Below are 21,895 nucleotides of genomic sequence, written 5' to 3'. Positions count from 1 at the left end.
CAAGCAAGAGGTCTAAAAAAAATTAACAAAATTAGTTCAGTCAACAAAGCACAAGAGAAAAGTTTAATAATTAGGAGATAAAATATCTTTCCAAACTGACTTTGAGAACATATTTTGGGAGAAGTAAACAATATTAATCCATGATAAATGAAATTAAAATGCACACATTAAAAACCAAATGTGATACTTACACAAGTCATATGATTTGCGTTCTATGAAAATGAAATTGGAAATCATCCAATGCAACAGTCCCACGGACTATCAATTTCAACCCATCACTTACTGCATGCACACACTTATCTTGCAACAATACACCTTCTGCAAATGCACCATCATTGGAAATGGGCTAATTGGCCAACCGGAAAATAGACACTAGGACATTCATTCCTCTTCCCGTTACTGAGCTGTGAACATCAAACTCCAATTGGATCCCATTTTACTATGTAGACACAATTACTGTATTTTTTGCATATATATAAAAAATAGGCCTGAGCATTGGTGCAGCTTATGTGAGAAACTGTTTTAAGAACCAGACTTTGCTGTGATTTTCATATACACTCATTTACATTGGAAATTATGGATAAAACCAGGTGTAATTATGTACAAAAAAGTCTGGTGATTTAGTAACAAATTTCTATTTTTAACTTAATATTTTAAGCAATATACAAAAAAAAAGCAAAATAATCATACAAATTATAATAGTAACAAATTATAATAGTAATGAGTTAATGAAACAGAGATGAAAGGTTAAACAGAAACAGACATGAAAGTTTAAACAGAGGTCCCACATTCCTATTCTGGCACTATTTGAGAAATTAGAAGTTTCCTCGTGGCCTGCCCAACATTCCTCCCTGAACGAATACCACCAAAAAACATCAACAGGCTATTTATCTCATTTGTTTTTGCAGATATTTTGATGTCATAAAGTGCAATTTAAACTATTACAGTAATACAATTACAGCCATCACCTTAATTAAACCACTGCTATCAACCGAAGCTTCCCTTGCATCAGGCTCCCCCCCTTCCCCCAGGGATCGGACCCCTACCCCCCCCACTAATAGCTGCAGGCTCCCTAACTGCGGCTGCGGCCTGCTCCCCGCCCGACTGGAAGCCAAGTCCGTTAATTAGGCTGACTGCTGGGCAGGGATCCTGTCAAAAAAAAGTGCACGCTGTGGAGTTAAAAATCAACCAAAACTCCACCCCCGCCTCTCCTCCTCACCCCCCACCCCCGGCTCGGCAAACCCACCTGTTAATATCGGGGCCTTGAAGTCTAAACGGGGATATATAAAACATGGCAATGTTTTCTAAGTGCTGTAATAGAATGCAGATAATTCTCTGACTAGGAGTTAGTAATATGTGCAGGATAGGTGTAGGAAAAGCACCCCAAAATTGGAGCAAGTGAGACACAGGGGCCTAGAAATTCAGTTGGCGCCGCGCCAGGGCTTTAGCACCGGAAAGTTAGCGCCGGCGCTAAGTCCCCCTGCGCGCGCCAAAAATTCAGTAGCGCCGCGCCCAAACGGCTGCCGGCGCTACTGAAAGGTGTTTGCGCCTGAAAACTGGCGCTACGTGCCGCATTGCGGCGCTATTCCGGCGCTGCGGCGCCCGATGCGGTGCGGCAGGCTCGGGAAGTGCAGGCCTCCTCCTTCAGTTAAGGAGGAGCTGCCTGCACCCGCCCGCTGGCCGGTAAAATCGCCACAAAAATGAGCCCGGCACCTCGGGGAAGTGCCGGGCTCGCAGCCGAGAAGCATCTGTTCCGCGGGGGGGGGGGGGGGGGGGGGGGGGGTGGGGGAGTCCGGGGAGGGAGGTGCGGGCAGGCGGCCGGCAGGAAAGCGGCCGGCCGCCGCTCCACCTTTATGCGCCGGCGCAAAGTCGTGTAAGACTCTGTTGCCAGAGTCTTAGTTGCGGCTGCCACGGGCGAGGCGGCCGCAACTGAATTTCAGCGCTGGGGCCCGTCGGCATGGCAACCGGGACGCTGCGCACACCGATGACGTCATCGGTGCCGGCGCAGCGCTACCGGTCTACCGCCGATTCCAGGGCCCCAGGGAATTTTTAAACTGGCCATAACTCCGGCGCTAGGCCCTCCAGCGCCCCAAATGGGGCGCTAGGCCTACTGAATTTCTAGGCCCGGCTCTTTGATGCTCTCTCTTGCAGAGCACAGAACCAGTCTTACTGAGAGCTTAGTGGATTAGACCTGGCAAAGGAAGTCTTGTATTAAAATGCTGCTGTCAAGAGTCCAGAAAAAAAGAGCCAGCTCTTCAGAAATTGATCTAGTCTTGAGAATAAAAGAATCTCCTGATTAGGTGATTCTCTGCAACATGTGAATCCAGATTGATCATGAATGACAATAGGATCACCAGACGCCACATCAACCAAATACTCCACATCACTGTATCAGACAGGAGGTTAAGCAAGAAGCTCATGCCAGAATCACGTGGAATCTTCAAAGGGGACTCAAGTAAACAATGAAGTGAGTTAACCCTCTACTATAGTTTCCCAGTATGTCTGAATCAAAGGATACGGTCAACATATCTGGAGAAGACCATGAACCCCACAATAGATTCCAACATCATTTGAATACCCAATGATGCTAATGGTGCAGGGGCATGACAGACACAGCATCTTACATCGATCTTCTGTTAGACACGTAAGTGCAGAGGAAACTCCAAGCTTATATCAGATACACCTGCAATCCGGGCGTAAACAAATTATTTGGCTTAAAAGATTGTGGAATTTTGGGCGAGTTACACGCACAACTACAATACGCCCAAGTCTCCTCGATCTTTTACATCTGTCCATCAAACCTTACGTCGAAACAAATCTCCTCCCGTAGAACTGGCCACACCCATGACTCTCAATTGTGAGTATTCTTCAATTGTGCTTGTTCATGGGGTCTTTCGACATTGCGACCAAATTTTCAGGCAGCGCAGGAAACAAGTCATTTTTCTGGTATTTTAATTGTAATTTTTCAGTGTTTGTAAAAAAAACAAAAATCTTCACCGAGATAGGCTTTGTATTTTCGGTTTCTTTTAATGCATTTTTTGGCATAAGTATAAGTGGCATTAAAAGTTGAAAAGCTTCCCCAATTGCAGGTTCTTATAAATGATAGTTAAATGAGTTGAAACTTACATTTTAAGACTCAAAGAAAAAAATATACTGGTGTGGGTTCAGCATCTCCTTGGGCCTCAACTGTTTCTGCTGATTTATGCCCACTTTAAGTTCGGGTGTATTCTAATGAGATTGGGAGGAAACTTGGGTGCAACTTGACTGGCAAAATGGGAGTAACAATGGGTACTTTTTCAGGTCCAACTTCTACGTTGTGCCCAAGGAGCAAATTCCAGGCCATATTAATTGCAAGTTATTTGGGTCATTCTTTAAGACGCCCTTAACCTATCTGGAAAGTCACACCCAATGTTTCTCTTCTACGCCATTTGGAAATGGCAGATGTTCATCGAGTTCCAGAAGATCAAGATAAAATAAAATAAAAGTAAGAATATTAACAAATTTTCCTCAAAGGTTTTTCTCAGAGTCAATGATTTTGTGGCTTACTAAAATCCATTCTAATTTTCACATGTCAAACACAATCCTTTAAATGTGGAAATCAACATGGACTTTGATTATCACAGTAAATAAACATTGGAGGAAAAAAAAACTCGTTGACACGTCAGATATTATCATGTGCAAACCTTTACAAACTTGGGAAACACAGCCAAACAGGATTATATAGGGCTATACCAAATAAGAAAACTCATGATTTAGGTTGCAAAAACCTTCAGCAATTTTTGGACTATTAGTAGATTGTGCAACAGACTGCTGATCTCCATCAACCTTGTTCTCACCCCTTCCCCCCACCTCCCCAGAAACTGTTTTCAAAAATATGTTTTTGCGCATTTCTATTAAAAGGAACCTGAAATTAGGCCCCTCCTTTCTCTCCACCCCATTTTATCCACTTCGCCACTGAAGGCAGTGAATTGTGCTGGGGTTCAGTTCCATGGAAATCTGTAGCCCTCTGGTACTTACGACGTGGTCACTCTTCATGCATTGGTCTAGACAGTGAATGTCATGAACCCTTTCAACTATGGTGGAGGCTGAGGGACAAATACGGTAGAATTCACAGATCCTGTCTCCACCAGATATCTAGACATTCTCCATGAAGGAGTACTGGATTGCAGTCAGGAGCAGGGGCTTTGCCCGATTCCCCACTGTGATGAAATATTCCATTCATCACTGCCTGTGACTGTGGTCGGTTTCAGTGTCATTTCCCTTCCCCCAGTCCTCATTGTATTGTTTATTGGAATGTGCTGTGTGTGTAGGGCTCCGCCCATACCTGGCCCCTTTTGTAAGCTAGCTCAGTCTGGCCTCAGTCTCCAGAAGGAAGATACCTCTCTCTCTTACGTGTTACTTTCTAAGTTAATAAAAGCCTTGTTTTGTTTCGCTAACATCGAGTCTCGGAATTATTGAGGCACATCACCCACTTTGATAGTCCACAGACACCGAGGCCAATTTCAATTCCCAACAGTCAGCAAACTAAGTGGAGACCAGGCATCCAATTTGGTATCTTTCTGATCTGTATAATGCAGTACCATGCTGCATGGCAGATTTCCCCACTTGAAATTATGTTTAAATGAAGTTACGATTCTTACCTTTTGTCATCAAACCTTCTGGCTTGCTGGAAATCCGAATAATATCACGGTCATCGGTCAACATGAAAATCTCATCTTCTGTACAGGAAACAGACACAATACCACTGAATCCTTCCAATCCACCAATCAGAGCCTGCAAATGTCATGTATTAAATATTAAAAAGTAAAATGGTCATTTGATTGACTTGTCTTGCATCAACTTAACCCTTTTGGAGTACTACAAAACATTTTTAGCTTGAAAAACACATTTAGTTTCATTATTTATTAACTTAATATTCAGCAGTAGAAATGTATCAGAAATTAACAAGTATCATTCAAAAACAAAGCAAAGCAAAGAATATTTCTTGATTCACTTATGTTCTGTAAAATATTACCATCAGATTACAATAGTAGACAACTTTGTAAATATTCCACATCTCAAAATATGGTGCTCTAAATGAACAATACAGTACAAGGCCCTGTAAATTCTCTGCCTTTCGAATTTTTCTGCCGAATATGCCCCACATCCATACAATTTAAAAACGAAACCCCCAACTGGCTGACCAGTCAATTGGGGTCACCATTTTCATTGTTTAAGGCCGAGAGCTATTTGGTCCCATGATGGCTTATTAGGCCTATGTGCTAAAATGGTCTAAGCCCATTTCAAAGACAAGCACACTGAAGTAAAAGTCTCCTCTGGCTGCAATGAGTCTCCATTTTAATCCAGTTCATAGTGGGCACAACACAACACTGCTCCAAGTTTGCACCAGTGTGACATTTTCATTTTCCACATCCTGTCTCCTCTGAGCAACATTGGCAACTTAGTACCAAATTGTAAGTATTTTTGCACTGTGCTGTCACACCCAGTAGGAACTTCCTAAATTATTTTTACTTAGGACCCTTAAAGCCATTAGAGAAAAGCTTTACCCCAACAATCTGAAATGAATATGAACCCAGATCCAAAGGATGACAGGGCAGTGCTGTGGTCCATTTAGTTCTTGAGTTTACGCATTTCTGACCCTACTCAGAGTTAGGCATCTCTAGTCGTTTTTATAATAGGCTCTCTTAAGAGGTTTCAAGAATTTATTCCACTCTGTCCTTAACGTCCTCTGTACTACTCAGTATCCTGCTGAAATGGTCTGAAATTTATAAGAATGTGCTTAATTTATGCCTTAAACAATGAAAATGGTGATCCCAGTTGACTGGTCTGCCACTTGGCGATTTTGTTTTTAACGAACCAAAGTAGATGCATGACCCCCAAATTCTACTGCATCCAGTGGTCAAGCTAGCTCTCCAATACAGGTGTACCTAGACTTTTCCCTTTGCCAAAAAGGTCAAAATATTCTTTCTTTCAATCAGGAGTTGTTTTTCTCTCTCATTGTTTTCTTCAGCGTAGCTTTGTACTCGAGTTTAAAAGCTATTTGGCCATTGTTCATTTAGGTCATAACTGGCTTTTCTATTCATTTACAAATCTGTTTTATCAAATTTGAGAGTGGAGCTGTGCTGTTTTATCCCGTTCATTCATGTTTTTGGTTGTCATCTTAGCCAAGACCTTTCTTTATGGCTTCTTCAACTGAAGCATTTTTGATAGAAACCACAGGAGCTTTAATCTGCTACCTTCCCCATCCCTCTCTTCACCAATTTTTCCCCATCTCCCTTTTTCTGAAGGCATTCAATCCTTGCCAGGATATGGTTCCATGGGTGCCAGCAAACTTTTGGTATTTGCACAAGTGATCATTGTTCTTGTGTGAGCTTTGGCATTAGTGTTGGTAGAATATTTGACTGTGGGGAATGGCTTCACAGCAGGGGTCTTCAGCGGGCAGGCTTCACAGCAGGGGTCTTCAGCGGGCAGGCTTCACAGCAGGGGTCTTCAGCGGGCAGGCTTCACAGCAGGGGTCTTCAGCGGGCAATCAGTAATTGAACCCTAGCCTCTTCCCTTTCCCCAACATGGGTCTTGAAGCCCATTGCAGCACTTCAAAAGGCATCCCGTGCTTAGATCAGTAACTTGAGAGACTGGGAATCAAGCTGGCTAGCTTATTTTCGACTGCACACTAATGTAGTCGACTTGTTTTGTTTTCTACTGACAGTTGATTTAAATAGTTTGCAGTGGTAGAAAAAAGAATGCCTCACAAAACAAGGTATTTGGCAAAATCTCATAGCACCACTCGAAGGAGGAGCAGCAAAGTTCTCCCGGTGTCCCTCAACCAATACCACCAAAAACAGATGAACTGGTCATAGAATTATAGAAATTTAAGGAAAAGAAAAAGCTATCCCGCCTAATCCCACTTTCCAGCTCTTAGCCCGTAGCCCTGTAGGTTACGGCACTTCAAGCACTTCTTAAATGTGATGAGGGTTTCGGCCTCGACCACCCTTTCAGGCAGTGAGTTCCAGACCCCCATCGCCCTCTTGAGTAAATAAAGTTCTCCTCAACTCCCCTCTAATCCTTCTACAAATTACTTTAAATCTATGTCCACTGGTTATTGACCTCTCTGCTAGGGGAAATAGGCCCTTCCTATCCACTCTATCTAGGCCCCTCATAACTTTATACACCTCAATTCAGCCTCCTCTGTTCCAAAGAAAACAACCCCAGACTATCCAATCTTTCCTCATAGCTAAAATTCTCCAGTCCTGGCAACATCATCGTAAATCTCCTCTGTACCCTCTCGAATGCAATCACATCCTTCCTGTAATGTGTTGACCAGAACTGTACGCAGTACTCTAGCTATGGCCTAACTAGTATTTTATACAGTTCAAGCATAACCTCCCTGCTCTTATATTCTATGACTCGACTAATAAAAGGAAAGTATTCCGTATGCCTTCTTATCCACCTTATCTACCTGTCCTGCTAATTTCAGGGATCTGTGAACATGCACGCCAAGGTCATGCTGTTCCTCTACACTTCTCAGTATCCTACCATTTATTGTGTATTCCCTCTTCAATCAATACCTCTCACTTCTCTGGATTGAATTCCATTTGCCACTTTTCTGCCCACCTGACTAGTCCATTGATATCTTCCTGCAGTGTACAGCTGTCTTCCTCACTATCAACCACACGGCTAATTTTTGTATCATCTGCAAACTTCTTAATCATGCCCCCTACATTGAAGTCTAAATCAATGATGTCTCCCACAAAAAGCAAGTACTGAGCCCTGCTGCGGAACCCCACTGGAAACAGCCTTCCAGTCACAAAAACATCCGTCGACCATTACCCTTTGCTTCCTGCCACTGAGCCAATTTTGGATCCAACTTGCCACTTTCCCTTGGATCCCATGGGCTTTTACTTTTCTGGTCATGTTATCACTTTGTTATTTGTAGGACCACTGTGTGCACACTGGTTGCCATAGTTGCAACATAACAATAACTAAACGTCAAAAGTAATTAACTGGCTGCAAAGTGCTTTTGAGCATCAATAGACAAAAGACATGAAAACCATAGAAATGAAAGTTCCTTCTTTTTGTAGATTTTGGATGCCACCCGGTGGCAGGATGCCTACAACTACAAGCAAATACAATTGTCCTATTACAAAATATTTACTTAGCGTTTTACCATTATGAATGGTCACATAAAATTGTGACACAGGAAGTAATCTTAATGGGGACAGAAAGTGTGCAACATATGTAAGATCTTAATACATTTCTCGTCAGTCAACCTCCCCAGGCGCTGCACATGGGAGTCAAGATCAAGCGTAGTCTTCAGGTGACATGGGGTTAGAGGGCTGGGGATAATTGGATTAAGGAGTGCAGATATAATTTGAGTACCCATTTTAAAATCATATATTCTGTCCTTATTTTTATGTTCCATTATAAATTCCTGTCTACATTTATAATGGGAACTAACTATGTAAACTTGTCACATTAATTATACCCTCCTACTGTGGCAGTGGGTTTAATCACGGTGTGATGAGTTTACATAAGCAATTCTTCATAATAAATGCAGACATAGGAAATTATAATGGAAAAAAGGTCGACAGGGTGAGGTCAGACAAGACTTTTAATACAGTATAAATTATATCCTTTTCCTGAAAATGTAGCAAGATTTTCAATTAAATGATCAAAGCTTCACTTGATCATACATCACCGTCACCTTCTATACTACAGAAGAGAGCTGAAGGAAGGAGAGCCCTGGATCTGCATCTGCCAATAATGTGGAGAAATGTCAGCTTTTTTCCTGCAATAGTTTTAGCATTTTTTTTAAATTAAGATGTTGAAGTAATAGACAATTTTAACCATCTTTCTGAAGTGTTAGTTTACCTACTAGTTATTCTTTTGAAAATGCTGCCACAGCAAAATAAATCATCATGAACACACCTTTTTAAAAATCACTAGCTTCTGTATGAGATCTTATTTGAAATGAATCTGTATTTTTACAGTACTTTCACTAGCAACAATGTTTGCATGCTTCCACATACTCTTATAATTGACCAGGAAGAAGTCAGAATTCTAGAAAAGCATCAGAAAAGAGGAATAACCTCTTACAAACAATGTCCCTTTTCCCAGGCAGCTATAACTATTCAATGATGAAGTTTATACCTTAACAAGATTACTAGTGCAGTTAAATTTGTTTGTCACACATGCCAGACAGCAATTTATTACAAACAGGAGTTCAATTAACAGAAACAAGACCGGAAGATAGTGAATAATTCTTCTTGAAATCGTAGACGGCTTGGGGGGGGGGGGGGGGGGGGCTAAAGAGAGAACACACTGTACTGAAAATTCGCCGCACAGTATTCTCCACGAACGCAGAATTAATGCTATTCAGTTTACTAATTGTACTTTCTAGAACTACAAAGAACAGCCTGTATTACATAGAGTAGTCACGAATAAAAAGCTGCATAAAATATCTCAACTTAGAATCATGTTTAATGTCCTCAATTAGTGCCCAACAAGAATTATGTTGCCTTAAATTACATATTTTCACCTGCACAGAAAAAGATTTGATCGAGGAACACTAATCACTACCAAGCAACTTATCATTCATGTTACAGCACTACAGAAATGCAGCTGCCTCGATTATACCAGCTTTGCCTTTTGCATACCTGGTTAACTGCATCCATCAAATAAATACTAGTCTCATTCCAGCTCAGCACCCATCCATCATGTAGGAAGCACTTCAACAGCCCAAGGTTTCTCTCAGTTGGCTTAATAACACCTTTGCTTCCAGTTGCTGAACTCGCTCGAGGAAACAGTTCAAATGGCTTCACTCCACTAGCAAATACATCTTTTAAAATGAGAGTTGACTGAACAGCCCCTTGTATATCTGATTTCCACAGCCGAAGTCCAGGTCTTGAAGCATACAAATTCACATCAGTTTGTTTGCAGAGGCCTGGTATGAAACAGGCTCCAAATCTGCCAGCACTAGAGACATGGGAGATTAAAAGATATTTCAGACCATTGTTTTCTTATGAGTATAAAATGAAGCTTCTATAAAATTGAAATCGAACAAACAAAATGCTACATAATAGTTTCCCGATTAGATGTACAGCTAATTTTCAATATTAATACTCACAATATTTGCATTTTAGCAAGAAATGTAGCATTCTGTATTAATAATAATTGATTGAGAACACAATAAATTTTTTAATAATCATGATGTTACTGAGAAAAATTTGAACTGCACATTATCGTGCAATTAATATCCAGAGCTGGAATAGCTCAAATTGTTACTTAGGAGATTTTCAATATAGTGACCAAACACCTTCAAAGAGACGGAAAATCCATTTGAAGTGGCTTTGGGAAATATTAAAGAACCCTCCAATATTGTAGAAGTACTGAATTAACTTGATCCTTCACCACTATACAATTTAAAAAATTACCCTACAAGAAAAACACACATACACAAGCCATGGCAGTGCCCAAAGCGAGTCAGAAATTATGCTGTTGTAATGCAGCGGAGGGATGTGATCTGGGAGGAATTCAGATGAACCGGAGCTGGAACAATCCGAGTAGGATTTGGACTGGCAACTACTGAGGGCTAGGGTGCAACAGAGTGGCATGATGCAAGGATTGCAAGTGATAAGTACAGGAAACTTCGCGATATCCGGCACCGACGGGACCGAGTTGCTGCCGATCTATCAAAACTTCCGGATAGACCAGCGCTAATGTTGAAGGATACGGAGGTTTTCATCTCCGTATCTGACAACAAACACTGTTGCTTAGCAACAGCTTGTAAACACTCAGCCCGTACCTTGGAAGCATCTCTGAAGCTGTTGCTAAGCTACAGAGACGCTTTCCAGAGCCTGACTGTTAAAAAAAAAAAATGCTAGAAGAAAAAAAACCTAACCAAAACGGCTGCTGATTTCTGCCGTTAGATCGAGGTTTCCAGACATACAACCTCCGGATAAACCAAAGTTTCCTGTAGAATGTCCCTTTCATCCAGAGTGAAATGGAACAGCTTGAAAAAAAAAATATGCAGAGCTTCATTGCAAAATAAAAATACATAATTGGAGAAAAAAGTATTCTGTAGCAATAAGAGCAGGATTTCTGACCGACAGTGGTGTGGATGTTGGAAGATTTGATGATGGAGGGAAGAAAGGAGGAAGAATGAGCATATGACCTTGCAGCATGAGAAAAGAAGTGAGGGGCACAAAGCATACATGGAGAGCATAAATGGAGATGAGGGGCAGAATCTTCATGCACGTATGCACATGCAATGAGGGAGAATGATTGAAAAAAGCCTCAGATAAAACACAAGGGGGGAGAAATTGGGTGAGTAGCGCCACCTGTTAGCGCCTAAAGAGGCAGTCAGTGGCTGTAGCGCCACTGGCTGCGCCTCCCGCGATATTCAGCAGGGGCGCTAATGGTGGCGTTAGCCTGTTGCGCTGCGCCGCCACCGATGACGTCATCGGTGTGCGCAGCGTCCCATTAGCGATATTTGGTAGCGAGCGCCGCTGTAGCGCCGTTCATTACCCGCGCCCGGTTCATGGAGCCTTGCTGTGCCGGCAGCGGCGCAAGATAAGGTGGAGGTGCGGGGCGGCCGCCTGCCAGCACCTCCGTTCCCGGCCTCCTGACCACCCCCCCCCGCGGCATTGCCGGCTGTTTCCCGAGAGCCCGGCACTTCTCCTCGGTGCCGGGCTCTTTTGCCAGCACTCGCGATCGGGGATCGCGCTGTTGCAGGCCCCTCCCCCTTAACAATGGGAGGAAGGTCTGCAGTACCGCAGCGTGCCGTGCCGCAGCATGTGGCGCTGCGGCACGTTGCGCTGTGATATTCAGTTTCAGCGCCCGAAGAGGGACGCGGAGCGCCTCGAGCCTCGCCCCGTCTCCCTCGAAGGTTTCTGAAACTGAATTTCTGACGATCGATATTACTCCCAACGCAGCGCAAAAATCAGCGCCCAGGCGAACTTGGCGCCTCAACCCAATTTCTAGGCCAAGGGGTGTGGGAATTTTGGACTACATAAAATCAAGGTTGTGATCTCTAGCCTGAGAGAGAAGCAGGCCTGTGGAGAGAGGGAAATGCTTAGATGAATTTGTGATATAATTCTAACTTAAGTTTTGAGCGGTTTATGGTGGATTATAAATTGAATTGTTGTTGTGGGTGTATGACCCCTGAAAGGTTCTGGAAAGAAGTTTGAAAGCGATTTTCTCGGTGTTTTCTGATTGGTTCAAATTTCCTGCGAACCAATTATGGACTTAAATTCTGCTCCCAACACACTGCTGGCACAGATCAATTTGCATGGAAGAGGCCTCCAAGTGTTTTCTGGGATCCCTTTGTTAACATATGGCAGATGCACTCACATTGCAATTTGCAACATATGTGCTGGGAGAACAGGTGTCATGGGTGGATGTGGACTTTCTGGGCAGAGCCCTAAAAAAGTGCAAGGGCAGCATCTTAAAGCTGTATTTGCTCTTCCTGTTCTGGGGAAAGCACTTCCGATTCTGTTATTGCTGAAAGTCTTGAGGAAATAGTCTAACAGTAACATGGGGGGGGGGGGGGGGGGGAGGGTGGAGGAAGGAGATGTGAAGACAGCACTAAAAGTGATGTTAAGGGAGGCCCTGGAAATGAGCCATTTTTGTATATGGATGGCCACCTTCCTCACTGAGCTACATTGACAGGTGGATGGCCACCTTCCTCACTGAGCTACATTGACAGGTGGATGGCCACCTTCCTCAGTGAGCCACATTGACAGGTGGATGGCCACCTTCCTCAGTGAGCCACATTGACAGGTGGATGGCCACCTTCCTCAGTGAGCTACATTGACAGGTGGATGGCCACCTTCCTCACTGAGCTACATTGACAGGTGGATGGCCACCTTCCTCACTGAGCTACATTGACAGGTGGATGGCCACCTTCCTCAGTGAGCTACATTGACAGGTGGATGGCCACCTTCCTCAGTGAGCTACATTGACAGGTGGATGGCCACCTTCCTCAGTGAGCCACATTGACAGGTGGATGGCCACCTTCCTCAGTGAGCCACATTGACAGGTGGATGGCCACCTTCCTCAGTGAGCCACATTGACAGGTGGATGGCCACCTTCCTCAGTGAGCCACATTGACAGGTGGATGGCCACCTTCCTCAGTGAGCTACATTGACAGGTGGATGGCCACCTTCCTCAGTGAGCTACATTGACAGGTGGATGGCCACCTTCCTCAGTGAGCCACATTGACAGGTGGATGGCCACCTTCCTCACTGAGCTACATTGACAGGGGGCTGAGCAGGACAATGCAATTTCTGCAATTAAGAGATTGCTCTCCTAAATGAGGAAGAAATTCAACACTTTCAAGAAGTTTGCCATTGTAAGCAAGTCTTAAGATGTACTTACATCTTTGCAGTGGCCTCCAATGGCACACCTGCAACATACACACACTTTCCACTCAAACAGCTACATTCCATACTGACTTATTTGGCAAATGTCTCCTGTAAAGGAGCCAGCAGCATTAAAAAATTAAGCATTTAGTCATCTTTATTGCTATAAGCAGAGCAGTGCCAGTCCTGGAGATAGTTTGGAAGTCTTCTTGCAGTAAATGACCAGATCTACTACTGCCTTCTTCAAATCATAGAATGGTTACAGCACAGAAGGAGGGCATTCAGCCCGTGCCTGCTCTCTGCAAGAGCACTTCAGCTAGTCCCACTCCCCAGCCCTTTTCCTATAGCCCTGCAATTTTCTTCCCCTTCAGGTACTTATCCAATTCCCTTTTGAAAGCCACGATCAAGTCTGCCTCCACCACCCTTTCAGACAGTGCATTCCAGAACCTAACCACTCTCTGCGTAAAAAAGTTTTTCCTCATGTCACCTTTGGTTCTTTTGCAATCGCCTTAAATCTGTGTCCTCTGGTTCTTGACCCTTCCGCCAATGGGAACAGCTTCTCTCCAACTACTCTGTCCAGACTCATGATTTTTGAACACCTCTATCAAATCTCCTCTCAACCTTCTCTGCTCCAAGGAGAACAACCTCAGCTTCTCTAATCTATCCACCTTACTGAAGTCCCTCATCCCTGGAATCATTCTCGTAAATCTATTCTGCACCCTCTCTAAGGCTTTCGCATCCTTCCTAAAGTGCGGTGCCCAGAATTGGACACAATACTCCAGTTGAGGCCGAACTAGTGTTTTATAAAAGGTTCATCATAACTTCCTTGCTTTTGTACTCTCTGCCTGTATTTATGAAGCCCAGGATCTTGGTGAACCTTAATCTCCTGAGACACAGCTTTTCTGCCATTCCCAGTAAACTGTGTTGGCCTGGAAACATGTTCTGGAGTAGATCCACACGAGCTGCACTTCCATACTATATAAAAGCAATTGCCTCTGCTGCTGCTGGTAGAATTCCTCCTCATCCTCAAGCTCACAAAGAGCCAGCAGAATACCCAATGGTATTCCCATAATATGAGTGAACTTACCTATGTCAACAACAACAAAAACAACTTGTATTTATATAGCGCCTTTAACGTAGTAAAATGTCCCAAGGCACTGCACAGGAGTATATTAAGACAAAAAAATTTGACACCGATCCACATAAGGATAAATTAGGTCAAGTGACCAAAAGCTTGGTCAAAGAGGTAGGTTTTAAGGAGCGTCTTAAGGAGGAAAGAGGGGTAGCGAGGCAGACAGGTTTAGGCAGGGAATTCCAGAGCTTGGGGCCTGGGCAACAGAAGGCACGGCCACCAAAGGTTGAGCGATTATAATCAGGGATCCTCAAGAGGGCAGAATTAGAGGAGTGCAGGTATCTCAGGGGGTTGTGGGGCTGAAGGAGATTACAGAGATAGGGAGGGGTGAGGCAGTGGAGGGATTTGAAAACAAGGATGAGAATTTTGAAATCGAGGCAATGCTTAACCGGGAGCCAATGTAGGTCAGCGAGCACAGGGGTGATGGGCGAATGGGACTTGGTGCGAGTTAGGACACGGGCAGCCGAGTTTTGGATGACCTCAAGTTTACGTAGAGTGGAATGTGGGAGGCCAGCCAGGAGTGCGTTGGAATAGTCAAGTCTAGAGGTAACAAAGGCATGGATGAGGGTTTCAGCAGCGGATGAGCTGAGGCAAGGGCAGAGACGGGCAATGTTACGGAGGTGGAAGTAGGCGGTCTTTGTTATGCTGCGGATGTGTGGTCGGAGCTCATTTCAGGGTCAAATATGACGCCAAGGTTGCGAACAGTGTGGTTCAGCCTCAGACAGATGTTAGGGAGAGGGATGGAGTCAGTGGCTACGGAACAGAGTTTGTGGCGGGGACCAAAAACAATGGTTTTGGTTTTCCCAATATTTAATTGGAGAAAATTTTTGCTCATCCAGAACTGTATGTCGGACAAGCAGTCTGACAATTTAGACACCGTGGAGGGGTCGAGAGAAGTAGTAGTGAGGTAGAGCTGGGTGTCACCAGCGTACATGTGGAAACTGACGCTGTTTTCGGATGATGTTGCCAAGGGGCAACATGTAGATGAGAAATAGGAGGGGGCCAAGGATAGATCCTTGGGGGACACCAGAGGTAATGATGCAGGAGCAGCAAGATAAGCCGTTGCAGGTGATTCTCTGGTTACGATTAAAGAGATAAGAATGGAACCAGGAGAGTGCAGTCCCACCCAGCTGGGCGATGGTGGAGAGGCATTGGAGAAGGATGGAATGGTCAACCGTGTCAAAGGCTGCAGACAAGTCAAGAAGGACGAGGAGGGATAGTTTACCTTTGTCACAGTCACAAAGGATGTCATTTGTGACTTTGATGAGAGCCGTTTCGGTACTGTGGCAAGGGCGGAAATCTGATTGGAGGGATTCAAACATGTAATTGCGGGAAAGATGGGCATGGATTTGGGAGGCAACAGCACGTTCAAGGACTTTGGAGAGGAGGTGGTAGTTTGCAAGGACGGAGGGATTGTTTTTTTTTTTTTTTTTTTTGGGAGAGGGGTGATGACGGCAGATTTGAGGGAGAGGGGGACAGTACCTGAGGAGAGAGAACCATTAACAATATCAGCTAACATGAGAACCAGAAAAGGTAGTTGGGTGGTCAGCAGTTTGGTGGGAATAGGGTCGAGGGAACAGGAGGTGGGTCTCATAGACAAGATGAGCGCAGAGAGGTCATGAGGGGAGATCGGAGAGAAACTGGAGAAAGATGCGAGTTCAGGGCTAGGGTAGGGGGAACCTTAGAGGAAGTTTGGCCCAGTGGGCTACGGGAAGGAAGGAAATGGCAGAGGCAGCTGAACGGATGGTCTCAATCTTAGAGACAAAGAAGTCCATGAGCTCCTCGCACTTGTTATCAGAGGGGAGGTTGGAGGAGACAGGGGAAGAGGGGTTTAAGAGTTAGTAGTAGAGAATAGGAGCTGGGGTTTATCTTTGCATTCCAGAATGTCTCTTGAATAGTGAGCAATTTTGGCAGATGAGAGCAGGGCCCGATAGTGCACTATGTGGTCCAGCCAGATCTGGTGGTGAATGGCTAAACCAGTTGTTCGAGTCTGCGTTCCTTGGACATAAGGGAGTGAAGATGAGAGCCGTACCAGGGCGAACGGCCAGGCAAGATAACTGGATAGTGAGGTAGAGAAGTAAAGTTCAGAAATAAATACCCCCAAATCAATATTCCACTCCAAATTAAACAGAGGTTGCCCAATTTCACAGACTCTTGAAACAAAATAAAACTACCAAAACGGAGAACAAACTTGGGTTAAAAGGTCAAGAAGTACTCCTTTAACTGTATCTGATGGCTGTGCACTGGTATGCCTGCTCCATGTTGTTATGGCTGCTCCATGTTGTTATGGCACATACATCAGAATTTTCTGGTTTCAGCAGATACATCTCCAATGCATACAGGTGAAGCTTGTGCCACAAAGCAGCACAAGCCTCTGCTGCCAGCACAGGTCCACCGTAAAACCAATGAAAGGATATTGCATTCTTGGGGCTATTTCAGCTTTTTTTTTTAAACCTTGCAGACATCATCCACACCCCACACACATTTTTTGTCCTTCAGGTGCAACATTCTCAATAGCCGATATCCTATATCATTGCTTGCAGTAAACTGGATGGTATACTGTTTTCAGAGGACAGAAGCATTATGCCACAATACAAAAATGTATTATGATGCTGCTAAAGTGGAGCTGCATCCCTTTAGGTCATAAAGTAATGGCAGATGTATAAAAAGTGAGTCCATTCAAAGCAGATTGTTATTCAGGCTGGCAATCGCAATCTTCACTTCATTTGTGGCAAGCTCAATTAAGAACCTGTAGACATTCTGGCTCTGGGAGTTTTATTTTTTTCTGCAGAGTGTTTCTGTACACTGCAGATGACTACCTTCATTTTTTCATACTTCTTTAATTTAAAAAAAAAAAGAAATGTGCATCACTGCATTTCCCGCTTACGGTTTTCTCTCCTCAACTCTCCAGAAGACAATGACTTATGCAAGAGTAACATTCTAGGGGCAGCTGCAGTCCTTATCCATAGGCACTTTATATACAAGCCTGGATAGCAAAATGTCTGCAGGCCGTTCAAGTACAGGAGGCATTACAATTGACCCCAACACTCTCCCCACAATTTCCAACAGGTTCACTGGACGACAATCAGGAACCGAATTCCCCGCCCCCCCATAATTTGGAGATACTAAAAATAACTATAATCCCCTGCTACGATCAGCACAGAGTATGAACCGAGGATCTTCCTTAACTCTACGACTAATACAGCACAAAATGATTCAGACATTGAGCTAGCAGGACAACCTAGAATATTACTTTTAAAACAGTTACAACCATTTTTATACTTGTGATCCAGACATTATCACAATCATGGAAGTTTTAAGAAGCCTAAGTGCACAATGTTATGGTTTTGATAACTCAGAAGCCTCAAGCAATTTTACTTGATGTTCTATATTATTTATTTAAAACGGAGTGCATTTACCTTTTTCTTGGCTGGGTTCCAACCCGTTTGATAATGTTTTGCTCGGTATAAATAAGAACAGAGCGCAGGCAAGTTGAAACCAGCAGAACTTTTTGAGTATAGTCCAACTGTACTATAGGAGATGAATCTTCCAATATCACAAGGGGACGACAAACACCCTGTAAGAAAACAGAATACAGCAGTTAAATAAATGTACAGGGCAGAAATCACATCCCAATTCAAGCAGTCTAATAAATGCATCTTCACTGGTCCATATCGTTCATCTTTCGATATCAAAGAATACAGCCAGAATATCATCTCATCTGTTGCTCATCAAAAGGGTATTGCAAATGCTTATGAAATAATCATGAATTTTCTCTTTACATGTTCAAATGTACATGTGAAAACTTCACAAAACTTTACCAGAAGAATTACACCATGCAAACTGAAGAATCAATGTTAAACATCTAGAAAAAACATTTGAAAAGGGAAATAAAATTGAATGCACAAGATCCTATACAGTAACAAACATCAAATGCACTAGAATTGAAAAATTAAATTGCAAGCTTCTTGTAAGCTTAACCATTGCCAGCTGTATTTCCTGATAGCATGTCATGCATGTATTGGCACATATGCAGTCCAAACAGGAAAAGTGGTGCACAGTTGGCGGTGAGAAACAGAGCAGCTGTGGCACACAATACAGGGCAAGGGATCCAACAGTCAAAATCAACATGAATCAGCAAGATAGTTCGCTATCTGGTTATACAGGTAGTACCATATATCAAAATGGCACAAAAATCAACCAGAGGGGAATCTGATTTATATTGGCGTCTGCAATTCAGATGACAGTGGTCCCCATCAAATGTTGGCTGCAGCTATTTCATAGCAGGCCCTATGTTCACCAACATGCTAAAAGGCCTTCTTTAATGGCAATCATTTTGACAAAATTACAAAAAAAGGGTATATGCGAGAACATGCATTCAGCATTTAGTTCCCCTTCTCCAAACTGCCCCCCACCCCCCAATATAAGTTTCTTGATGGTTGTTAAGTTAATCACTGGCATAATAATGTTACTGTCACAACCATTAATAATTTCAAATTTTATATGCAAATTTTCCAACAAATCATGTGAAAGATCAAAATCAGTAATTTAAAAAAAACTGCTTAGGAACTTTTGGATCTTGGCAGTCTGAATATTTTTGCTTAAAGTTAAAAAAAATCACCATCAACCAACTGGTTTGTGGTGAACATACTGCTTATGGATCTTATCCCTTTCTAGTTCTGTGTAAACAGAACTGATCACAGCCAGGGAAATGGAAGGGGATAAAACAATCTATCTCAGCATCATTGGAGTTTAAATACACAGCCAAGGTTCTTGCTCGCATTGGAGCACAAGTAAGCCAGTCAACCCCTCAACCTTGTTCCACAATTCTAATAGACCATGGCTGATCTGTACCTGAACTCCATATCCTTAATACCATCTGCCCTTTTGAATTCCTTTATCATTTAAACACTTCGATTAGATCAGCCCTCAATATTTTAAACTCAAGGTAGTACAAACCAAGTTTATGCAACCTGTCCTCATAATTAAACTCTTTAAGCCATATCCTTCTGGTGAAACTGTGCTTTACCCACTCTAAGGCCAATGTATCCTTCCCAAGGTTAGGTGCCCAAAACTGAACACAGTACTCCAGATGGAGTCTAGCCAAGGCGCTGTACAACTGAGGCATCACTTTCTCACTTATGTATTCTAGCCCTCTAAAGATAAAGGCTAAAATTCCATTAGCCTTTTTGTTTTTTGTACCTGTACACTAGGTTTTAGTGATCTGTCAATATGGACACCTAAATCCTTTTGCCCCCACCACAGCTCTGGTCTCCTGCCATTAAAAAAAATTGGATTTCTCTTTCTCAGATCCAAAGTGGATGAACTCACATTGAACTCCTTCTGCCATAGTTTTGCCCACTCAATTCAATTCAATTTTATTTGCCATATGTAACTAGTACAATGGAATGCTTACTCCCCGTAGGGACACGTCAGCTATTCTTACAGCGCCGTGTTCAGAAAGTCAATTCAATGGCATCCAGTGGCAGTGGGAGCACGATGTCCCTCAGCCGCTCCGTCCTCCTCGTCACCGTGGCCTCCTCCTCTCTGTTGCTGGCTCCACGTGTGGTGGCCTGCTTCTCCCGCTCACGATCCGACCACCATGCCCGGCTCCACTCCTCCCAGTCGGACTGCGAGCTTCCCGCCAAGGAGCTGCCGGCCGACGTGCTCTAGCGGGTCGTCGTGGCTGCTGCTGCTGCTCATTGCGCTGCGCTGCCTCCGCCCGACTCGCCGAACACTTCGCTCCAGTTGCAGGAGCGAGCGGAGAGAGCTGGCCGCCCGAAGCAGGGAGAGCGCGCTTAGCACCGGACCGTCTCGGTCGCCATCTTGACTCCCTCCAGACTCCCTCCCTCACTTAGTCTGTCTATGTCCCTTTGTAATCTCCTGCTCCCATCTAGTGAACTTTCTGTACCTTCTAAATTAGTCTCATCTGCAATCTTGGATATACAACTTTCTATTCCTTCATCCAAATCATTAATATATATGGTTAAAAATGAGGCCCCAGTACAGATCCCTGGGGAACACCGCTAGTCACATTACACCAATCAGACATATCGGGATCCTTACCATGCTACCCAATTACTCTTGTTGGAAATTGCACATGTTGGGTGAGGTCAATTCATCTGTAATGCCCATATTCTTGCCATTAAACATTTCATTGATGGTATTTCATCAGCTGGTGATAAATCTAGTAACATTCACAACATTGATAGTCCATTAATATAATAGGTGCCAACACTCTTCAATGGTAGCCAACTGCCAGCATTCATGTGCGAACCCAATATAAATGTGTCTTTCTTTCAATTGTATACACCAATAGTGCCACTATTTCTCAACCCTTTCCTTTTCTTTTCTGTTAAAATCCAATTTTTTTTTTTTTTTTTTTTTTTTTAAACTCCAACTTCAAAAAGGTAGCCTATTTCTAAGCAGTGTTTTCCCCAAACAGTTCCATTTATCATACATTTACAAATCTATAATCCTATCAGCAAGCCTACAGGTTCACAATTTATCATTTTAAGATTCATTACCTGATCCAAGTCCACAGCAGCATATACTACTTTGCCCTGATCATCCCCAGAGAACAATTTCATTCCATTGATGCTCCAAGCTAGTGCTGTAATATTACTTTTGTGAATACCCACAACATCAAATCGGCGCAACTGTGGAGCAAGAATTACATGATAAAAGTCAAGAAAAACAAACATAAAAGGAGTCTGCAAAATAGAAAAGGTAATAACTACTAAAACTTTATCAATATCCAAATAAAACTATACTTCTACATTGTAGAACACGTAGAGACTTTATTTTTTCATAATTTACTTCTCAAATTTGCAGAAAATTAATTCAGAAGGTGCAAGACAAAATACAGGTTGATTTTTTGCTTTGAACTCTTGTGATTGACAGACAAATAAAAACAGACTACATTTTTGGAAGACCATGGATGAAATAAATAACATTCTGAAAAATGAATTATTCATCAGTACATTTTTCTTAACTTAAACATTCCATTAGACATCATGAATTAAGCTCAACAGCATTGGCCAAATGCTAGTCTCCTAATATAACCAGCAAATTTTGTTAGCGAGGACTACAAAACAAAAAAAGGTTGCATTCCACTGAAAGCCATTTGTTTAACTCAATTTTCTTATGCAAAATGCAACGTTAAATGTACAGTAGTGATATGGTGAATGCTTTCCATAGAATCAGGCAGTTGCGTGAAATTTGTTTTGATTATGAGTAGATGGCAGAAAAAGATTTGCAGTTACATCGCAGCGGTGTCTCACACACAATGCATTACTCTAAATCGCAATGACTTGGATTGGTAAATACAGCAGCCATTTTACACACAGTGAGATCCCACAAACAGCAATGAAATTAATGCTGATTAACATATGTTTTTTTTACT

General features: G+C 43.1%; 1 protein-coding gene across 1 annotated transcript in view; it reads right to left on the bottom strand.

Moving 5' to 3' along the window:
• The window catches only part of tecpr2 (tectonin beta-propeller repeat containing 2), a 125,142-nt gene that overhangs the window by 86,336 nt on the left and 16,911 nt on the right, over positions 1–21,895 (bottom strand). Inside the window, exons 4-7 of the mRNA XM_086003015.1 lie at positions 21,018–21,149; positions 17,910–18,067; positions 9,654–9,972; positions 4,641–4,773 (exon numbers count right to left, since the gene is read on the bottom strand). Of these exons, the coding sequence (XP_085859141.1) occupies positions 4,641–4,773; positions 9,654–9,972; positions 17,910–18,067; positions 21,018–21,149 (742 nt within the window). The remainder of the gene's footprint in view (positions 1–4,640; positions 4,774–9,653; positions 9,973–17,909; positions 18,068–21,017; positions 21,150–21,895) is intronic.

Source organism: Somniosus microcephalus, chromosome 12 (assembly GCF_052327205.1).
Source record: "Somniosus microcephalus isolate GS21.2 chromosome 12, FLI_Smic_1.0, whole genome shotgun sequence".
NCBI classification, from domain to species: domain Eukaryota; kingdom Metazoa; phylum Chordata; class Chondrichthyes; order Squaliformes; family Somniosidae; genus Somniosus; species Somniosus microcephalus.
This window is presented reverse-complemented; position numbering and strand designations above follow the sequence as displayed.